This window comes from Ranitomeya variabilis, chromosome 5 (assembly GCF_051348905.1).
Source record: "Ranitomeya variabilis isolate aRanVar5 chromosome 5, aRanVar5.hap1, whole genome shotgun sequence".
NCBI lineage: Eukaryota > Metazoa > Chordata > Amphibia > Anura > Dendrobatidae > Ranitomeya > Ranitomeya variabilis.
The window spans coordinates 645,234,243-645,255,543 of record NC_135236.1 but is presented as its reverse complement, the minus strand read 5'-3'; the positions used below and the strand labels follow the sequence as shown (position 1 = coordinate 645,255,543).

The 21,301-nt window shown below is 46.5% G+C and overlaps 1 protein-coding gene across 1 annotated transcript in view; it reads right to left on the bottom strand.

The window, feature by feature from the left end:
• Positions 1–21,301, bottom strand: part of HMGXB3 (HMG-box containing 3) — a 71,454-nt gene that overhangs the window by 8,597 nt on the left and 41,556 nt on the right. The window contains exons 13-17 of the mRNA XM_077266310.1: positions 13,777–13,907; positions 12,903–13,034; positions 5,097–5,281; positions 4,337–4,556; positions 2,148–2,281 (exon numbers count right to left, since the gene is read on the bottom strand). Of these exons, the coding sequence (XP_077122425.1) occupies positions 2,148–2,281; positions 4,337–4,556; positions 5,097–5,281; positions 12,903–13,034; positions 13,777–13,907 (802 nt within the window). The remainder of the gene's footprint in view (positions 1–2,147; positions 2,282–4,336; positions 4,557–5,096; positions 5,282–12,902; positions 13,035–13,776; positions 13,908–21,301) is intronic.

Genomic DNA, 21,301 nt, shown 5'->3' with positions numbered 1-21,301 from the left:
TGTCTGGGGAACAGCCATGCGGAACAGTGGAGTGCTGGACAAAACATCAACAATCCAATATTGATGAATTTCTGTCTTCTTCACTATCCCTATGTGAAGAACCAGGCCCAAAAAAATCATAATTTCTACTGCAATTTTGGAAGGCCAATTAGCATATGACGAAGTGGGTCTTGGCCCAGAAATTGTTGGGGGGTGTACATTTTTCTGAGCTACTATGAGGTTTACAAAATCCTCAGAAAAAGACTTTGAAAAAGTTGATTTCTGCGAGGTCAGTGGTGTCAAATTGGATTCTTGATTGGGCCACAAAATCAGGAATCGGTGGCTCATTCTCTTCAGGGGGTGAGGTCCATACGGGGTCACTAACGGTGGATGCTTCCAATCAGTGTCAGAGGCATGTGTGTGTAAACTTTTTTTTTTTTTTTTTTAAATAATTCATTATAAAAGAACAAAGAGAAAAAAAAAAAGAAAATAATCTAGAAATAAAAAGATAAAAATAAAATAAAAAGGAGAATGTAAAAATTTGGTAAAATAAAAGACAAACTTACTAAACAGATGACAGTAAAAACAATTACTGAGCGCCCGCAACTAAATTACGCCAACTGTAATTCTATGTGGTAGAAAAAACCTGTAGTATAATTACTTGTAGTAATTACTAAAGAAACATCAGTAAAAAAAAAAATTACTGAGCACTCGCAACTATCTGAGGATTGTGATTACATTTTAATAAAAAATACTGTAGTAGCAGCGAATTACTACAGTATATTTTACTGTGGATTACACGGTCCCTAATCTATCAACTAATCTAAAGTTTTATTTTTATTTGATTGTTGTTGTTTTTTTACACTTTACTATCTGACGTGAATTCTGATTATATTTTAGTAAAGAATACCGTAGTGTGATTACTACTGTATTATTTTTACTGTCCCTAATCTAGTGCTATCAACTTTATTTTTGGGGTTTATTTTTCACTTTTTGAGGAAGAACACTAAAAAACAACCAGATGCCGATCACTGATGTGCATCACTGATCAGCATCTCAGCGGCTGCAGGATGCTAAAAATCGAGCGTGATGCAAACTTGTTGTCTATGTGTTAAAAGACACCGGCCCCAAGTCATGAAGTCTGTTGTTGTGCATGCCAGTTTCTATAAAGAGGTTTGGTGAGGTAAGAGGGGTGTGATTCATTAAAGGGATTGTCCAGTACTTTTTTATTGATGGTATATCCTATAGGAAGAGTCAGATGGCAGTATAAATCCGACCAGGATTGCAACGTAATGCTCAGAGAGGCTGGCGGCTCTCCCGACCTGAGAGTGACAGCTGCATAGAAATATATGCTGTCACGCTCTGATCGGGAGAGCCGCCAGCCTGTCCGATCCACTGCGTTACAATCCTGGTACAATTTATATGGCTGTCCGACTCTGATTCTTATAGAATAGGTCATCAATATCAACTTGGTGGGGGTGGGTCACCCAGCTGTCCAGCTGCTCCCGATGTCAACGGCGGCTGGATGTGCTCAGTCACAGAGCAGAACAGCACAGCTCCGTCAACCAAACAATGGCCGTTACTGGGTACTGCACATCCGCCCCAATTCAAATGAATGAGAGTGGATCTGCAGTACCCCGTGGCAGTCAAAATACAGTTGGCAGCTGTTCTGCTTCATAACTGATGAGATCTGGACACTGGTGGCACCTAGGACAGTTGGTTGGTGGTGTTGCCAGGTGTCGCACCCACTAAGATCTGACACTGATGACCTATACAAAGGATAGACGATCAGTATCCCGTTTAAGAGGGGTACACCATTTAATGAATCAGTCACATCGTACAAGTGGTGTGCGCCTTGCCAGAGATCTCACTCCATTCAGAGTCAGAGACTGGAGTAAGATTTCTGGAGTAAGGTAAGCCACAACTGAACATGTATTAGACGGACAGGTGTTGCCGTGCCCCAGTATTGTCTTTGCTCTACCCACTTTGTTGGAGTTGGACAGGACCGGCGTTAAAACACTAAAAGTCGCGCAATTTTCATGGAACTTCGTGGTCTGTCACATTTCAAAGTGTTTTATGGTAGGAAACTGGTGTTGAACAGTACTTGATATTGCAATGGAAATATGACATGACTCCAGAAAACGAGCCATGAGAGCAACAACCTTCACCTTTGTATCTGTGATGCCAAAAGGAATCCCACAAAGCGTCAGCATCTCCTGCAGCTCTTCAGTCCGGAGCTGGTGTAAATCGTCCAGCTTCAGGGTCCCGTCATGAAGAAGTCTGGCAAGGGCGCTGCCATTACCTGCAATCAGAACAGACACAGGTGTTGATGGAATACCGCACGGCTCCCAGGCAGTTTGTACACACAGCGCCAGAGTAAGTTGCGCTAAATTTAAGATTGTGCAAATATTGGGCAGAAAATGCTCCACAACCTAAGACTTCCACCAGCTGGGATCTGGATTGGATTTATCAGATAGGGGGTCTAACACCTGGTACCCCAACAGATTAGTTATTATCGTCTCTGGGGAAGCAGGATGAAAACAATGAATGGAGCTATATGGAATAGGAGCTGAGCTGCAGTACCAGCAGCAGCCACAGTATACGGAGCGGCGCTGTTCAGTGTCTACATCCGGCTGCTGCAGGTTGCAGGTGTTGGACCACCATTGATCTGATATTAATGACCTATATTTAGGACATCCCCTTTAAACAAGAATTGATTGACTTGTTAGAACATTGATGGGCACTCATTATGGGCAGAGATCAGTCTGTGTCCATTAGGCTATGTTCACCTTCTGTTTCTGCCATGTGCTTGAAGCTTCGTCAGGATTTCTTTCCAAACATAATTTTTCAAACCGAAACCTCGACGAAGCCACAAACAAGTATCTCGAATGAGATGTGAACACGGCCTCAGTATTCTTCGCTGCTCTGGTTCGACGAATAATCCCTTTAAGGTACTGCCTATACTCCGTGTTCCAAATTATTATGCAAATTGGATTTAAGCGTCATAAAGATTTAATTGTTTTGTTTTTCAAATAAACTCGTGGATGGTATTGTGTCTCAGGGCTCAATGGATCACTGAAATCAATCTTAAACACATGTGATAATTACTTTTCCAGGTGATTCTAATTAAAGGAAAAATACTTAAAAAATGATGTTCCACATTATTATGCAGGTCACAGGTTTCAAGCAATATGGGAAATAAAAAGGATCTCTCTGCTGCTGAAAAGCGTTAAATAGTGCAATGCCTTGGACAAGGTATGAAAACATTAGATATTTCACTAAAACTTAAGAATGATCATCATACTGTGAAGAGATTTGTGACTAAAATAGAGCACAGACAGAGTTCATTCAGATAAAGGCATAATGAGGAAGGTTTTTGCCAGTCAAATTCATTGGAGTAAGAGAGCAGCTGCCAAAATACCATTACAAAGCAGCAAACAGTTATTTGAAGCTGCTGGTGCGTCTGGAGTCCCTCGAACCTCAAGGTGTTGGATCCTTCAACTGCTTGCTGTCGTGCATAAACCTACTATTTGGCCACTCCTAAACAGTGTTCACAATCAGAAACGGTTGTAGTGGGCCCACACATACATGAAGACTAATTTCCAAACAGTCTTGTTTACTGATGAGTGTCGAGCAACCCCGGATGGTCCAGATGGATGTAGTGGATGGTTGGTGGATGGCCACCATGTCCCAACAAGGCTGCGACGTCAGCAAGGAGGTGGAGGAGTCATGTTATGGGCCGGAATCATGGGGAAAAAGCTGGTAGGGCCCTTTAAGGTTCCTGAAGGTGTGAAAATGATCTATGCAAAGTATATAGAGTTTCTGACTGACAACTTTCTTCCATGGTCTAAAAAGCAGAAACATGCCTTCAGGAGCAAAATCATCTTCATGCTGACAATGCCCCATCTCATGCTGCAATGAATACCTCTGAGTCATTGGCTGCTATGGGCATAAAAGGAGATAAACTCATGGTGTGGCCACCATCTTCCCCTGACCTCAACCCTATAGAGAACCTTTGGAGTATCATCAAGCAAAAGATCTATGAGGGTGGGAGGCCGTTCACATCCAAACAGCAGCTCAATTCTGACTTCATGCAAAGAAATACAAGCAGAAACTCTCAAAAAACTCACAAGTTCAATGGATGCAAGAATTGTGAAGGTGATATCAATGAAAGGTTCCTATGTTAACATGTAACTTGGCCTGTTAGGATGTTTTGGAGTTGTACACGGTGTAAAAAGTGATCTATGAGGACCCTATATTTTGCGTAAATTATGGCTCTTGCAATCTGAGCAATACAACATCTCTTAGACGTAATTTCTCTGACACGTGGCCCCGGACACTCCGAGTGTAAACTCACCTACAACCCTCTTGATTTCCAGATTCTTGAAGCTCTCGCTGTTTTCTACCACTGATCCTCTCATCAGTGGAGGGAAGAATGGGGAGATGATGGAGGCATCAAACTTTGTGATGGGAATACTGGAGGGAAAGGCGGCTTGTTCCAAGACTTCATTTTCCAGCATGGACCAGAAATCCTCCATGCTCACTTCATTAGTTGTTAAAAACTCCGGCCAAGTAAACTGAGGATAAAGGAGCAAAAGCAATCGTCTACTGGTTGCTACAATGACACTGTCATTTATACTCACAGGGAATGTCACCAGGTGGTTTTGCCATTTCATCTGACAACAGCATAATGTAGGGTCTGATAGTATGATTCCAGCGATATGTCACTTGTTCAGCAGGCTGTTGTAGTTTCAATACAATCAGGGTTTTATTAGCAGGAGATTGTCACTACAGGACTAGGTCCCACGTGCAGGCCAGTCAAGCTGATCTGTATAACCCCACCCCCACCACTGATTGGCAGCTTGCTGATAGTGTACGCAGGAAACTGCCAATCAGTGATGTGGGTGGGGTTATACATAGCTCAGCATTCACACCACTGCTACACCTACAACAGGGTTATATCAAAACTACACCAAGCAGCCCAGTAAGTGACACATTGCTGGAATCAGGGTCTCTGCCCCAAATCATGCTGCTCTCAGATTCTTCTGCAAAACCCTGCTGACAGATTCCTTTTAAAGGAGTAGTCTCAAGAAAGCCTAGTAGTGAAATCACATTACCTCAATGTTAGTCAGCGTCAATGTGTTCTCTACATTTCTCTGTGCAATTTCCACTTTTGGTGCAACGCCACATATACCACAGATCATGTCGTTATAATCCCGGATAGTGAGGCACTCAAAAGCCCAATACCCGCAGCTCAGCAGCTCCTGCACCGCCAGCAGCTCTTCTGGACTCAGGATCTTCTCTGTGTGGAGAAAACAGAACAGACATTAAAGGATAACCTACATTCCAGTAACTTTTCCGAATAAGCTGTTGTACCCTGCAGTTTCACCAGATTCCTCCTATGCATGATCTATCTGTTAATTTGCAATCCATTGTGAGCTAGAGGATGGAGACTAAGTGCTATGATTTCAGCCATACACAACACAGCTCAGCACACTGGGAAGGATTCCTACTCCTTATACCCTAGTAACCACAGACAGGAGCAGTACCAGCATGGAGGACAATTTACAGAAGTAGTGCGCTGTGTAGATGTGAATCCAGCTTTGGGATCAGATACAAGACTTGTTAGAAAGCTCAGCACAATCTTGCTATGTCTCCATCTGCCTGTTTCCTCTGTCTGCTCCTCCCCTCCATCTACTATATAATTGTCTAAGGGTCACTTCCGTCTTTCTGTCCTTCTGTCTGTCTGTCACGGATATTCATTGGTGTGTATAAATTGCATTATTCTAAAATCTTCATAAATAAACTACATACATATTCTAGAATACCCGATGCGTTAGAATCGGGCTACCATCTAGTAGATTATAAAGGGCTATGTCACATGACACCACAATGTGCTGGCAATTAGTCTTGTCAGTGAAAAACAAATTTAAAGGGAACCTGACAGCTGATACATTCTGACCAATCCACAGGCAGTATGTGTCAGACGCTACCTGTATGATTTCAGCCACATATGGGATTTTGAAACGCTGCAGCATTTCAGAGAAAAACAAATTAAAAAGGACCAAGCTACATGGTAGACTAGTCGGACAAGTGTGTCCCTGACAGCTTCTCCTGCCTGATGCAAGGGACTGACAGGTCTCTTCCTGAGTTCATGGATAGGGAGAGACATGGTACTACAAGGAAGCGAGTGGGGAGAAGCCACAGGGGAACCGCCCGTCCGACTAGTCTCTTACGTTTCTAAAGAATGTACCCCATGCAACACTCCGAAACCCGTACAAACTTGGTACAGCCCCTCCACTGGGTTATGAAACCTGCACGTAATCCAACAATCCAAGGCATCGTGTAACCCCCTTCCAAAATAGTTTTACTGATACCAAAAAAAAAATAATAAATTAATAATATATATATATATATATATATATATATATATATATATATTATTATATACACACAGGAAAAATATCAATGTTTCAGCCACGCAGGGCCTTTATCTAGCCAAGAAAAAAGTGTATAATCAAATAACACAGAACAGTCAGAGACCGCTCGCCTTAATTGCTCCCACTGAACAAACCTCCGTTACCATAGACAAACTACATAAATAAGACAAAAATTTAAAACAGATATAAAAAGACATCAAGTGTCACTAATGGAACAGTTATAGATAAATATGCATTGCTAGATAAAGGAAGATATAGGAACAATCTTACAGCCCCACATGTATAGTTAAAGGGAATCTGTCACCTCAAATTGGCAGGCTATGTAAATGCCCTGTGTCTGGTCCGATGGGCGGTGTTTCCTCTTCTTTCCTCCACCCCATCCTTCCCCGCTTTCTGCAATAATTTCCGGAATTCGAGTAGGTGTCCTCCGTAGTTCGCGCGTGCGCAATGCAATCTTGCCTCGCACACACGCAGTATGCTTTGCCCAACTGCGGGCAAAGCCGAAAAGTATTACTGCACATGAGAAGGCGCACTATGGCCCGGAAGTATTTCGCTGTGTTCTGGGACACAGTGCGCCGGCTCATGTTCCCTTTTTCTCTGTCTGTTCTCCATGCTTAGTGTGGCACACGCACCCTGTGAGAGCAGGATTCATTTAAGGTACCTTCACACTAAGCGACTTTACAACGATAACGATAGCGATCCGTGACGTTGCAGCGTCCTGGATAGCGATATCGTTGTGTTTGACACGCATCCTGGATCCCGCTGTGATATCACTGGTCGTTGCTGAAAGTCCAGAACTTTATTTGGTCGTCAGATCGGCGTGTATCGTCGTGTTTGACAGCAAAAGCAACGATGCCAGCAATGTTTTACAATGGTAACCAGGGTAAATATCGGGTTACTAAGCGCAGGGCCGGTAAAAGTTAAAAAAAACAAACAAACAGTACATACGCACCCTCTGATGTCTGTCACGTCCCCCGGCGTTCGCGCTGCTGCTCAGAGCTTCCTGCACTGAATGTGTCAGTGCCGGCCGTAAAGCAAAGCACAGCGGTGACGTCACCGCTGTGCTTTAGGGCCGGCGCTTACACAGTGCAGGGAAGCTGAAGGCGAGGGACGCGACAGACACTGCAATGTAAGTATGTAGTGTTTGGGTTTTTTTACATTTACACCGCTTAGTAACCCGATGTTTACCCTGGTTACCCGGGGACCTCGGCATCGTTTGTCGCTGGAGAGCGGTCTGTGTGACAGCTCTCCAGCGACCACACAGCGACGCTGCAGCGATCGGCATCGTTGTCGATATCGCGGCAGCGTCGCTTAATGTGACGGTACCTTTATCTATCCTGACTCCATTTTGGTTATTTTACAGGCATCTTCTTACTTTCGAAAATGGAGCTTGTGTATGTTTTGAGATAAGGGGTTCTCAGGAATATCTTTGTCAAACGGGACAAACATAGATAACATAGCAAAGTGAAAGTAAACAAGCAGAGCCACGCTTGGACCCTAAGGGTATGTGCACACGTCAGGATTTCTTGCAGAAATTTCCTGAAGAAAACCGGAAATTTTCTGCAAGAAATCCGCATTTTTTTGCGGTTTTTTCCCCGTTTTATTTAGCATTTTGCAAGTGTAATTAGCTTGCAGAATGCTAAAGTTTTCCAAGCGACCTGTAGCATCACTTGGAAAACTGATTGACAGGTTGGTCACACTTGTCAAACATAGTGTTTGGCAAGTGTGACCAACTTTTTACTATAGATGCAGCCTATGCAGCATCAATAGTAAAAGATAGAATGTTAAAAATAATTAAAAAAATTAACAAAATGGTTATACTCACCTTCTGCAGACAGCCGATCTCCTCAGCGGCGTCCGTTCCTATAGATGGTGTGTGCAGGACCTTCGATGATGTCACGGTCACGTGACCGCGACGTCATCGCGGTCATGTGACCGCGACTTCATCGCAGGTCCTTCACACACACCAGTTATAGGAACGGAGGCGGCAGCGTGCACCTGAGAGGCGGGAAGACTGCGGGGGCCATCGAAGGTGAGTATATGACTATTTTTTATTTTAATTCTTTTTTTTTTTGACCAATTATATGGTGCCCAGTCCGTGGAGGAGAGTCTCCTCTCCTCCACCCTGGGTACCAACCGCACATGATCTGCTTACTTCCCGCATGGTGGGCACAGCCACATGCGGAAAGTAAGCAGATCAATGCATTCCTAGTTGTGCGGAATCCCCGCAATTCCGCAAATTTAATGAACATGTTGCTTTTTTTTCCGCGATGCGATTTTTTAGCGGAAAAAAATGCGACATTTGCACAAGATATGCAGAATACACTGAAAATAATGGGAGGCATATGTAAGCGTTTTTTTCGCGTTTTTATCACGTTTTTATAGCGAAAAAACCCGAAAAATACTGAACGTGTGCACATGGCCTAAAGCTGGGTATCGATAATGTTAACAATAGCCAATTAGATGTATGCATGCTAATGCTGGCACATATGTAGACATAAGCTGAGCCAATTATATTGCTACAATGCATGTCCAGAAAAAAAACAATATAAACCCTGACTGATGATGTAATAAAGAGAGTTCTGCTTAGATACAGAAGAGTGTGTCTGGATGGTACCTCTCTCCTGTACGTACCTGGATTTTACATTTTAATTTATAGGACAACGTCTCACGTGTTGTCGACAGACACACAGTGCAAAGATTGAGTCAACTTCTCCCCTTTTTATCAAGATTCTGGTGTGATTTTTACATTGCAGACACCTATTACTTGCAACAGGTGAATTTGAACGAGCATCATTTGCTAGAAACAAAGTTGTTCAGCCACAATTTTGGAAAGTTGCCAGACAATTTTGCCCAACCCATTTTTGGGACTTTGTGTGAAATTATGTCCAATTTGCCTTTTTTTTCTCTATTTTTGTGTTGTACCAATACACCCAAACGAAATAGACATCTATATAACTAAACATGCGTAATTGCAATAATTTTCTGGGAGAAATACTTAATTTTCTGGAACAATTTCAAGGGGGCCAACACTTTCGGCCATGGCTGGATTTATCAATAACTATTCCATTAGCGACGCTTGAGGTCTTCTTTTTACATCCACTTTTATTTTTTGTTTTATTTATGTAGTGCCTCTATGCTATTGGGGGCTGGACCAATAGAAGGAATTAAAGGCAGTGGTCTACGACTGACTTACTATAAATAGTTCCTGTTCTGTGTTTTTTTGATTATGCACCTCTTTCTTGGCTTGATAAAGGTCCTTCGTGGCCGAAATGTTACTATTTATCCTGTGTGTACATTGGTGTCAACAAAACTTTTTTGGAAGGGGATTACCCAGTGCCTTGGATTCTTGGACTGCGTGCTGTCCGGCTAGTCTCCAGGGCAGCTCCATCCCAGGAAACTATTAAACTAGGTTTTTCTCTGAAATGACGCAGAGTTTCAGTGTCAAACCTACCTGGCTGATATCGTACAGCCAGTCCCTGATATATACTAGTCCTTGATCGGTCACCAACTATCAGCTGGTAGGTTCCCTGATTTTTCCGGGGTGGATGACAAATTCAGAAGATAATTGCCCCCCCCCCCCAGATCTGCTATTTTCCGCTCCTGCTGTGGCCAGGTGTTAACACTGTATAGATCCGGTACACCACAGCTCCGTACACAGGGAGGTGGCCATTCTCAATAAGAGCTGGATTGCAGTACTCAGTGAAGCCCCTACACAGTGTACAGAGCTGTGGTGTACAAGCTGTGCACATCCAAGAGCTGAAAACAACTGATTGACGTTGGTGTCAGAGATCGGACTTCATCGAACCCTACAGTTGTGTGAAAAACTGTTCGCCCCCTTCCGGTTCTGGTCCGATGGGTGTTGCGGTCCGGTCCGGGGCCTCCCATCTTCATAGGATGACGTCCTCTTCTTGTATTCACGCTGCGGCTCTGGCGCAGGCGTACTTTGTCCTGTTGAGGGCAGAGCAAAGTACTGCAGTGCGCAGGCGCCGGGCCTCTCTGACCTTTCCCGAGGCCTGCGCACTGCAGTACTTTGCTCTGCCCTCAAAAAGGCAAAGTACACCTGCGCCGGAGCCGCAGCATGAAGAGAAGAAGAGGACATCATCGTAACAAGATGGGAGGCCCGAATAGGACCGCGACGCCCATCGGACCCGGACCGCAGCGGGACCGCCCAGGTGAGTATATAATCTAACCTCTTTTTCTCATCTTTCAGGATACATCGGGGGCTTATCTACAGCAGAGGTGTCAAACTGCATTCCTCGAGGGCCGCCAACAGGTCATGTTTTCAGGATTTGCTTGTATTGCACAGGTGATAATTTAATCACCTGCACAGAATGATTCCAGCACCTTGTGGAATGCTAAGGAAATCCTGAAAACATGACCTGTTGGCGGCCCTCGAGGAATGCAGTTTGACACCTCTGGTCTACAGCATTACAGAATGCTGTAGATAAGCCCCTGATGCCGGTGGGCTTAGCTCACCTTCGATTTTGGGGGTGACAGGTTCCCTTTAACTATCTTTCATCTCCAGCTTACACATATTACAATACACTGCAAGCTGCTCAATGCCATTAAGCCTGAATCTTGACAGCTGGCTCACTCTCCATCCCCTCTGTCTCCTCTAAGCTACTTTCACACATTAGGTTTTCGCCGTCAGGCTCAATCCGGCTAATTTTGAAAAAACTGGATCCATTTTTTTCTCATAGATTTGTATTAGTGCCAAATGGCCATACGGTTAATTCGTTTTCTGGCGTCTGGAAAAAAAAGTACAGTAACGTTTTGTGTCTGTGGCAAAAAAACGGACAGTGCCGGCTTTTTGATAGAATGGAAGCCTATGGGTGCCAGAAAGCGCCGGATCCGGAAAATGATGGATTCTGGCACCGGATTCCGTTTTTGTTTTTTTTTTAACTGAGCATGCTCCAATAATTTTTTACTCCAATTAACTGGATATGCTGGTTGGATCCGTTGAAAAAACTGATCTGTTGCATCAGTTTTTCACAATCTGCGACAGATCCGTTTTTGTCAACATTCGATGGATTGTGCCTGACGGCAAAAACCTGATGGGTGAAAGTAGCCTAAGCTCAAATCAGATCTAAGACTGTAAGTTCATGAAGGTAGAGCGAGGCGAGAAACTGACCTCACAGTCTAAGGCTTCTTTCACACTAGCGTCGGGCTCAGTCCGTCGCAGTGCGTCGGGCCGAGGTCCCCGACGCTAGCGTTGTCTCCGCCGCACAACGGGGTCAGCGGATGCATTTTTCCAGCGCATCCGCTGCCCCCTTGTGAGGTGCGGGGAAGTGCGTGGAGGTGGGGGCGGAGTTGCGGCCGCGCATGCGCGGTCGGAAAAAGCGGACCGTCGGGAGCAAAAAACGTTTTTTGCTCCCGACGGTCCGCCACAACACGGCGCAACCGTCGTACGACAGTTGCGACGTGTGTCAATGCGTCGCAAATGCGTCGCTAATGTTAGTCAATGCAGAAAAAAAGCATCCTGCAAGCACTTTTGCAGGATGCGTTTTTTCGGCAAAACGACGCATTTGCGACGTATTGCAGTTAACGCTAGTGTGAAAGTAGCCTAACATGTGCAAAAAGAATAAAATCAAGCAAGATATAAACGTAAAGGACATGGACGCCACTGGGAACTCTAGATTTTATTAAATCCATATATTTTGGCCTTAAAATAATTTTTGATATGGGTTTCATTAAAAATTTTTGCAACATACGGTTTTCATATGTTGTTTGTTTTCCTATACCTTCCTGAATCCAGAATGGGTTCCCTGAAAAACAGCCAGTCAACTTGTAACTTTTTTTTATCAGTTTTTTTTCTAAAACCCACTGTGGTGATTTATGACCTCAGCCCATCCCAAAGTTGAGGTATGAACTGTGATATGGTTATAAATCAGCTAAAAGGAGCTCAGAAAAACACAGATAAGGGAGTTAGAAACTCTCCTATCTGAAAAGCCACTGAAAGGAAAACTGTGCAAAATTTTTTAATAGAAAAATTATTTTAGCTCAAAATACATACATGTAAGTTAAAAACAAAGGTCCTCAAGGGAGGGAATATCTTTTTACAATGCTTCATCAAAATCATTTGTAAAAACGTTTTTTAGTCACATGGTCATACAATGTCGTAATAAACAAGCAAAAGTGTCCACAGCCTTTAAAAACCATGAAACTTTTGAAGATGGGCGGATCGATTCACAAGATGGGCGGATTGATTCAGGAGACTCCGTGTCCTTCAGCCAGGTCAGTAGTCTCCTGAATATCTTACTTTTGGGTGATCTCTGCCAAGGTCTATGAATCACGCTGGCTAATCAAAAGCTGCGCCATTGATCCCGGAAGGAAAGACATTCGCGAGCCTCCCGTCCAGCATCCAGAGACTATTGACCCAGGTCATCAAAGTTCCGCAAACAATCCGCACCACTCTTGTGAAGACTGATGAAAGTTTAGGACATTCGGCACCATGCTTGTATTAACTCTATAAGGCTTTACCTGCTTGACTCTGCACTGACTCCAAGATGGTGCTGATGGACGTTTTGGGGTCTTCTCCTATTCTTATTTGGTTCCGGATAGAAAAAAGAAGATCTATACTAACCAGAAGCCTGTTCCCCACATTGAAGAGTCCTGATAATGAGAATGGAAACATTATAAGGAAACCGTTCATGAAAAAAAAAAAAAAAAACAGAATAAACTTCTAAATAATTATAGAATTTTACTGGAGATTGGAGATTTGCAATAATGAGAGGTGTGGGACAATCAGAGGAGCGGTGTAAGAAGTTCACACGTATTCTTAGGTCAAGTCTTATTATTCACTTATCACTGTTATCTATCTTTAGGGAAACGTTCGATTCCTCACCACTCACTGCAGTAATGATGAGCAGCCAATAAATTGGCTTCAACTTTTGAGAAGGGAGATTCTGAAATGGGCGTATAATGCGTTATTCCAATACACACAAAGGAAAAAAAAACAAGTGTAATTACAATATTTTTCGGGAGAGATGCTTCATTTTCTGAAAAATTTCAAGGGTGACAACACTTTCCGCCATGACTGCATATGTATATACAATATATATATATATATATATATATATATATATATATATATATATAATTTTTCATCTAGATAAATATATATATATTTTTTTTTTTTAAATATATAAATATATATATATATATATATATACACATACATATACATATATACACACACACACACACACACACACATACATACATACACACACACACATTTTAAGCATATAACATACGCAGAAGGTTTAGTAGCTTCCACATCTACTGTATAATCCGTATACTCTCCTCCGTCCCAGTGCACCTTATAATAAATGTGCATTTTTATTATACATACCGGTATAGATGTCACTGAAGCTGTGCAGCGCCAGACACTGGGGGTTCAGACAGACCTTCACCTGAGCGGTCACCGGCTGAAGACGGGTAGCTGTTAATAACCAGCAGTCATGAGCGCCGGCTGCAGAGTTACTAGACAGGAAGAACAGATTGTAAAATTACTGTTTGCCCAAATAAAGAAAAGTCTAAGTTTCTTCTAGTGTGGAATCCAGTATTGAGCCCCCCAACACCTGAGCTTTAGCGCTCCAGAAGCTGCCTTTCTTGGATAGTGGAAGTTATAGGCTCATATATGTGTGGACATCAATGGGAGTCATGTGGATCCACATAATGGCCATGTTCAGATAACATACCATACATTATTAAAATGCCCTCGTTGGACATTACTAATCATTCGCTTCCTGCTACTTTTATAACACCAGCGCATTTCACAGTACAGTACAAAGTTTGTCATGTTCCCAATGACACGGATCACAATCTTATTCCTCTGTCACCGTCATTCATACTAGAGCCTAGGAAACAATTCCCAACATAGGACGTAGTAGTACGTCCTATTTAGGGTCCCCATGTATTTAGCGGGCCCAGGAGCTGAGCCTGCAGCTAATCGGAGGATGTGTTATACAGTCAGTATATGCAGTCACCAGAGCTAGCCTTTGTCGATCACTGACTGCGGCAATTAAACGGTACAATCACTGCTGTGCACATGGATGGGCTCCCATCGCACTTCTCACAATGAGAATGCAGGATGCTAATGGGATCACAATGTGGCTGCAGGATGCCATAGGAGCCAGGAGCCTAACTGAAGGCTCCCATGGCCATCTTCCTGATTCTAAGAAGCAGACACGGAGGCTGACTGTACATGAGATAACTTCAATTTTGCTATATATACACCAATAAATATATAAACTGCATGCTTCCATCGAGTGATAGAAAAAATAAAATAAAAAAAGTGAAAATAGGGATTTTTGTGTGTACTCACAGTAAAATCCTTTTCTCCGAGCCACTCATTGGGGGACACAGGACCATGGGTGTTATGCTGCTGTCACTAGGAGGCTGACACTAAGCTGAGACAAAAAAAGGTTAGCTCCTCCCCTGCAGTATACACCCTCATGCTGGCTTCCAGAGACCCAGTTCAGTGCAAAAAGCAGTAGGAGAATAATAACAATATATCATGTAACAGTAGAGTACAACATGTTAAGAAAGTAAAAAAACGAAAAAGGTAAAGAGCCGAACAGGCTAACAGGGTGGGTGCTGTGTCCCCCAATGAGTGGCTCGGAGAAAAGGATTTTACGGTGAGTACACACAAAAATCCCTATTTCTCCATCGCCACATTGGGGGACACAGGACCATGGGACGTCCCAAAGCAGTCCCTGGGAGGGAAACAATACAACCAAATAATTTCGTGTACCATCTGACTTACAAATGCGCGACGGCCGCTTGCAGAACACGTCTGCCAAGGGCCGCGTCCGCAGAGGAATGAATGTGGACATTGTAGTGCTTTGTGAAAGTATGCAGGCTGGACCACGTTGCGGCCTTGCAAACCTGCTCCGCTGTTGCCTGGTGCCGGATGGCCAAGGAAGCACCCATCGACCGAGTGGAGTGTGCTCTAATCCCCGCCGGGATAGGTCTGCCCCTGACTCGATAAGATTCTTGGATAGCAGACCGAATCCATCTGGCTATCGTGGACTTAGACGCAGCCAAACCATTTCTGTGACCCTCTGGGAGAACGAAAAGGGAAAATGATTTTCTGAAATGAGCTGTTCTGGAAATGTACCTCCTAAGGGCCCGTACAACGTCCAGGGTATGAAGGGCTTTTTCAACCCTGTGCTTAGGCTGTGGGCAAAAATAAGGAAGAATGATGTCCTCGTTAAGGTGAAAAGAGGAGACCACCTTAGGGAGAAAGGCCGGAGATGGACGAAGGACTACCTTGTCCTGGTGGAAGGCAAGAAAAGGAGCCCTGCAGGATAAAGCGGCCAGTTCTGAAACCCGCCTGATAGACGCTACAGCCACAAGGAAAGCAACCTTCCAGGAAAGAACGGAGAGCGGAATGTCCTGAAGAGGCTCAAAAAGGAGATTCCTGAAGAACCCCCAGGACCAAGTTGAGATCCCAGGTCTCCAAAGGCATTCTGTAGGGGGGTACCACATGGGAGACCCCCTGAATGAAAGTCTTGACTTGAAGGTTGGCGGCGATCCTACGTTGGAATAACATGGATAACGCTGAGATCTGACCCTTGAGGGAACTCAGCGCCAAGCCGGAGTCCAACCCGGACTGAAGGAAATCCAAAATGCAAGGGATAGAGAAAAACGAGCGGAGGGCGACCTCGGAGCCTGCACCACAAGAAGAAGGATTTCCAGGTGCGATGGTAGATGGAAGCGGAAGACTTCTTGCGAGCTCCTATCATGGTGGGAATGACCTGCTGAGAGAAACCGGCTCGAGTTAGAATCCAGGTTTCAACAGCCACGCCGTTAAACGGAGGGCCCCTGAGCTCTGGTGGCAAATCGGCCCCTGGCGAAGCAGATCTGGACGGTCTGGTAACCGCCAGGGGACGTCGGCGACGAGCTGAACGAGCTCCGCGTACCAAGCGCGACGTGGCCAATCCGGAGCGACCAGAATGACCGGACCCCCTCCGTCTTGATCTTCCGGATCACCTTCGGCAGTAAGGGAAGTGGAGGAAACACGTACGGGAGTTGGAACTGACGCCACGGAGAAATCAGTGCGTCCACTCCGATAGCCTGGGGATCCCGAGAGCGAGCAATGAAATTGTGAACCTTGGCGTTCAATCTGGACGCCATCAGATCCACGTCCGGGGTCCCCCAGCGAAGGCAGTTCTGCCGAAATACCTCTGGATGGAGTTCCCACTCCCCCGAGGCAATGCCCTGACGGCTCAGAAAGTCCGCCGCCCAGTTTTCGACGCCCGGAATGTGCACCGCGGAAATGGCAGAACGGTTGGCTTCGGCCCAACGAAGAATGTGGGAGACTTCCTGCATCGCCGCCCTGCTGCGGGTACCCCCCTGGTGGTTTATGTATGCCACCGCCGTGACATTGTCCGATTGGACTCGGATTGGGTGACCCGCAAGCAGGGGATGAAACCGACTCAGGGCGAGTCTGATCGCACGAATCTCCAGAATGTTTATAGGGAGCCTCGACTCCCGAGGTGTCAAACGACCCTGAGCGGAGTGGTGAAGGAACACCGCACCCCAGCCGAGGAGACTGGCATCGGTAGTCACCACTAACCAGCGGATCGGGAGAAAAGACTTCCCCTGGAGGAGAGATGAACCCAGGGTCCACCATACAAGGGATTGTCGTATCCGCGGAGACAAAGGGCATGGACGATCGAGGGATAAGAGACTTCTGTCCCAATTGTCCAGCAGGGCCTGTTGCAAGGGGCGAAGATGGAGTTGGGCGAAAGGGACCGCTTCTATTGCGGCTACCATTTTGCCCAGGATCTTCATGGCGAACCGAATGGGTCGCGGGCGAGGGTGGGAGAGCGTCCGAGCTCCGAGCTGAAGCTCTAGGGCCTTGGACCGAGGAAGCAAGACCCCTTGAGGTGTCCAGGATCATGCCCAAAAAGGAGATCCGTCGGGCAGGAACGGGGGAGGACTTGTCCAAGTTGATCAGCCAGCCCAGGCGCGAAAGAGAATCCAAGGTAATGTGGACGCTTGCCTCGCAAGCCTGAAAAGACGGACCCTTTATGAGGAGGTCGTCTAAGTAAGGCAACACGACCACTCCTCGAGAATGAAGAATGGCCATGACGGCCGCCATGACCTTCGTGAATACCCTGGGCGCCGTGGCAAGCCCGAAGGGTAAGGCCATGAATTGGAAGTGGTCCTCTAGGATGGCAAAGCGGAGGAATCTTTGATGCGGCAGGAATATAGGAATATGGAGGTAGGCATCCTTGATGTCTATCGAAGCCAGATATTCCCCTCTTTCCATTGAGGAAATGACCGACCGAAGCGATTCCATCCTGAAATGCCGTACCTTTACGCACTTGTTTAGGAGCTTCAAGTCCAAGATGGGGCGCACTTTTCCGTCCTTCTTTGGTACGACCAAGAGGTTTGAGTAAAAACCTCTGAACCTCTCGTGTTCCGGAACCGGAACAATGACCCCACTCTGGCGGAGGGACTGAATGGCGCAAAAGAAGGGCGCGAGACTGAGCCCCCGAACTTGGGAGGCGAGAAGGAAAAAAACGAGCTGGAGGGGAGGTAGAGAACTCTATTTTGTAGCCAGACGACACCAGATCCCTGACCCATTCATCGTGGATGACGGAGAGCCAGGCTTGCTGAAAAAGAAGTAGACGTCCGCCTACTTTGGTGGTGTCGGCTGGAAAAGTTCCCGAGTCATTGCGAAGGGAATCTGGCAGGTCTGGACCCTCTGGTCCTGGGTTGCCTAGGCTGGCCTCGCCAGGACTGGTTTGGCCTGAAAGAGGGACGAACGTCTCTGTCTGAGCGAGCGGGTCGGTCCGATCTGGAAGAGGCGGCAGGATTGGACCAGGCTGGACTGCTACGAAAGGGCCGAAAACGAAAATATGGTTGGCGCTGGAAAGCAGCCTTGGGCCTCTGTTGGGGAAGGAACTTGCTCTTTTCCCCTGTAGCGTCCGAAATAAGCTGGTCTAGCTTTTCTCCAAAAAGACGCCCGCTCTGAAAAGGAAGGGAAACCAGAGACTTTTTAGAGGAGGAATCTGCACGCCACTCTCTGAGCCAAATGGTTCTTCTGATGGTGATGGCGTTTGAAGCCGCCGTAGCTGCACAGTTCGCTGCATCGAGGGATGCGTACATCACGTAATCACCAGCCATGGCAATCTGCTTGGCAAGGTCCGCCACCTCAGACGGGAGAGCCTGTTCCCATACCGATTTTGCTAGAGCATCTGCCCAGGAAACCATCGCCTTGGTCACCCAAGCCGCGGCGAAGGAGGGAAGTAGAGAAGAACCAGAGGCTTCGTAAACAGAGCGAGCTAGGGAATCTAGCTGACGTTCTGTGGGGTTCTTAATTGAGGCGCCATCTGGAACGGATAAGAGAGTTTTTGAAGCTAGGCGCGAAACCGGAGGATCTACTAATGGGGATTCCTTCCAGTCCTTAACAAGATCTGCGGAAAAGGGATACTTCGATTCCAGGGCCTTTTTGCCCGTGAAACGCTTATCCGGACGCTCCCTATGTCGCCTGACTATATCCAGGAAATCTGGGTGAGAGGCGAATGTCTTATGGGAACGCTTGGCTCTAGTAAAGGAGACAGTAGTCCGGAGTCGAGTTAGGGTCATTGTCCACTTCGAGAGTGTGATTGACTGCCTCAATGAGAGAGTCAACTGTAGATCTAAACTCCGGAGCATCCGGGTCTAAGGATGCATCAGACTCATATACCGAGTCGTGAACGCTACAAGCCCCTAGAGAGGGTGAGCGAGAGGTGGAGCTGCCAGAACCTGATTGAAGAGGAGAGCGCTCAGGAGAGGAAGTGCGGATCCGTTTTCTGGATGACCGTGCCTCTTTCCGGAGAGAGCGGCCCCTGCTCGCCGACGATTCCCCTGTTAGAGGGATCTCTTAAACCATGAAAAGGATTACCCCGCTCCCCAGAGGGGTTCTGAACGGATTTGATGGCATTGGCTAAAAAATCCACGGACTGAGATAGTGAAGCGACCCACGCAGGGGGACTAGCTACCCCGGGGTCGGTGGCGGTGGAGGGCTCCTGGGCACTTGGGGCATCGCAGGCTGAGCAGAGGGGGGAAGGCTGAGGCCGAGGGAGTGGAGCCTGGCAGGTGGTACACGCAGAAAAAAAGGTAGTATGCACCTTTGAGGCGGCTTTAGATCTTGTCTGGGACATGATGTACCCTAATGTACATCATGTAATGAATATGTTGGCGCTATATAAATAAAAATTATTATTATTATTATTAATGTAAGATAGACCACAGGGTCTATAACTAAGGAAGCGAGGGCGTACTGCAGGGGAGAACCTGACGTGGTCTCCTTACCCGAGGTCCTGTGTCCCGTAACAAGGGAGAGAGAGAGTCGGCAGTAGCTGGTGACGGTCGGCGAACAAAACGCTGCACGTGCAGGAAGCTGCGGCTGGAACGCTGGAGCTGCGCCGTGCAGAGGAGAATCTAAGATGGCCGCCGAGATTAGAGAAGGGAGATCTCACAGCCGGTGAGAAGCGCCAGGACCGGGGGGCGGCGCCGCAGGATACCGCAAAAAGGGGGGCGGAGCCTATTGGGATGCGGCCTGTGCTAGGCCGAAGCCGGGGGCTAAATTTGCGGCTTCGGCCCGGCGCGCAGCCGCTGGACGCCGGAGGCTAAGTGGCCCAGGGAAAAACGTGCCGCCGGTAAAAAGGAGCCCTCCGGACCGCAAAGCGACCGACCCCCCCTGAGGCACTTACCCCGAAAGGAGGGAGAAAGTGAGTTGTTGCCCACAGGAACCTGTCAGGATCTCAAGAATGAGACGGTGCAGGGAATGGGGAGCCTTCATCCACCATCCCCTGAAAAGGGGGGTGAAGAGGAACCGTCCGCCACCTGTCATCATCCGCTTTTTCAGTGGTGATGCAGTTGGGGCTGCACGGACGCCACGGTGAAAGAATGCCTCTGTACAGCCGAGGGTGAAACCTGGTGGGCAGGGCAGATGTCCGGCAATGAAAGGCCTGGCTACAGAACAGGATACTGGAGGTAAAAACACCAGTGCTCGTCTGAGAGTCGGGGGGAGATCGGTGCCCTTGAAAGGGCCCGTCGCCCAAAAGGGTTAGCTCAGGCAGTGGCATCCCACGTCCCAGGAGAGGACACGGAGAGGTGAAACTCCCGTGCTCGCCTGTTGTTGGTTCGGGGAAGATCGGAACATGAAAGAATCCGTCGCCCCCTTCGTCTGGAATACAAAGGTTAAAAATTCCAGTGTGCCTCCTACGGACACTAAGCTTGAACTGGGTCTCTGGAAGCCAGCATGAGGGTGTATACTGCAGGGGAGGAGCTAACCTTTTTTGTCTCAACTTAGTGTTAGCCTCCTAGTGACAGCAGCATAACACCCATGGTCCTGTGCCCCGAATGTGGCGATGGAGAAATTCAGCTTTTCACAGTTAAAAAAAAATGAAAATAAAAAAGACAAATATATTTGGCATTGCCACATCCATAAAAGGATGAACTATCACAATATCATAAATTATGAAAATAATAAACCTGTACGGTAAAGTGAATATAAATTGAATGATGGATGGGGAGAGAGAGGTGAAACATGCGCACTACTGCTCCCATACACAGTGGATGGAGAGGTGGTGAAACATGCGCACTACTGCTCCTATACAATGGATGGAGAGGTGATGAAACATGCGCACTACTGCTCCTATACAGTGGATGGAGAGGTGGTGAAACATGCGCACTACTGCTCCCATACACAGTGGATGGAGAGGTGGTGAAACATGCGCACTACTGCTCCTATACAGTGGATGGAGAGGTGGTGAAACATGCGCACTACTGCTCCCATACACAGTGGATGGAGAGGTGGTGAAACATGCCCACTACTGCTCCCATACACAGTGGATGGAGAGGTGATGAAACAT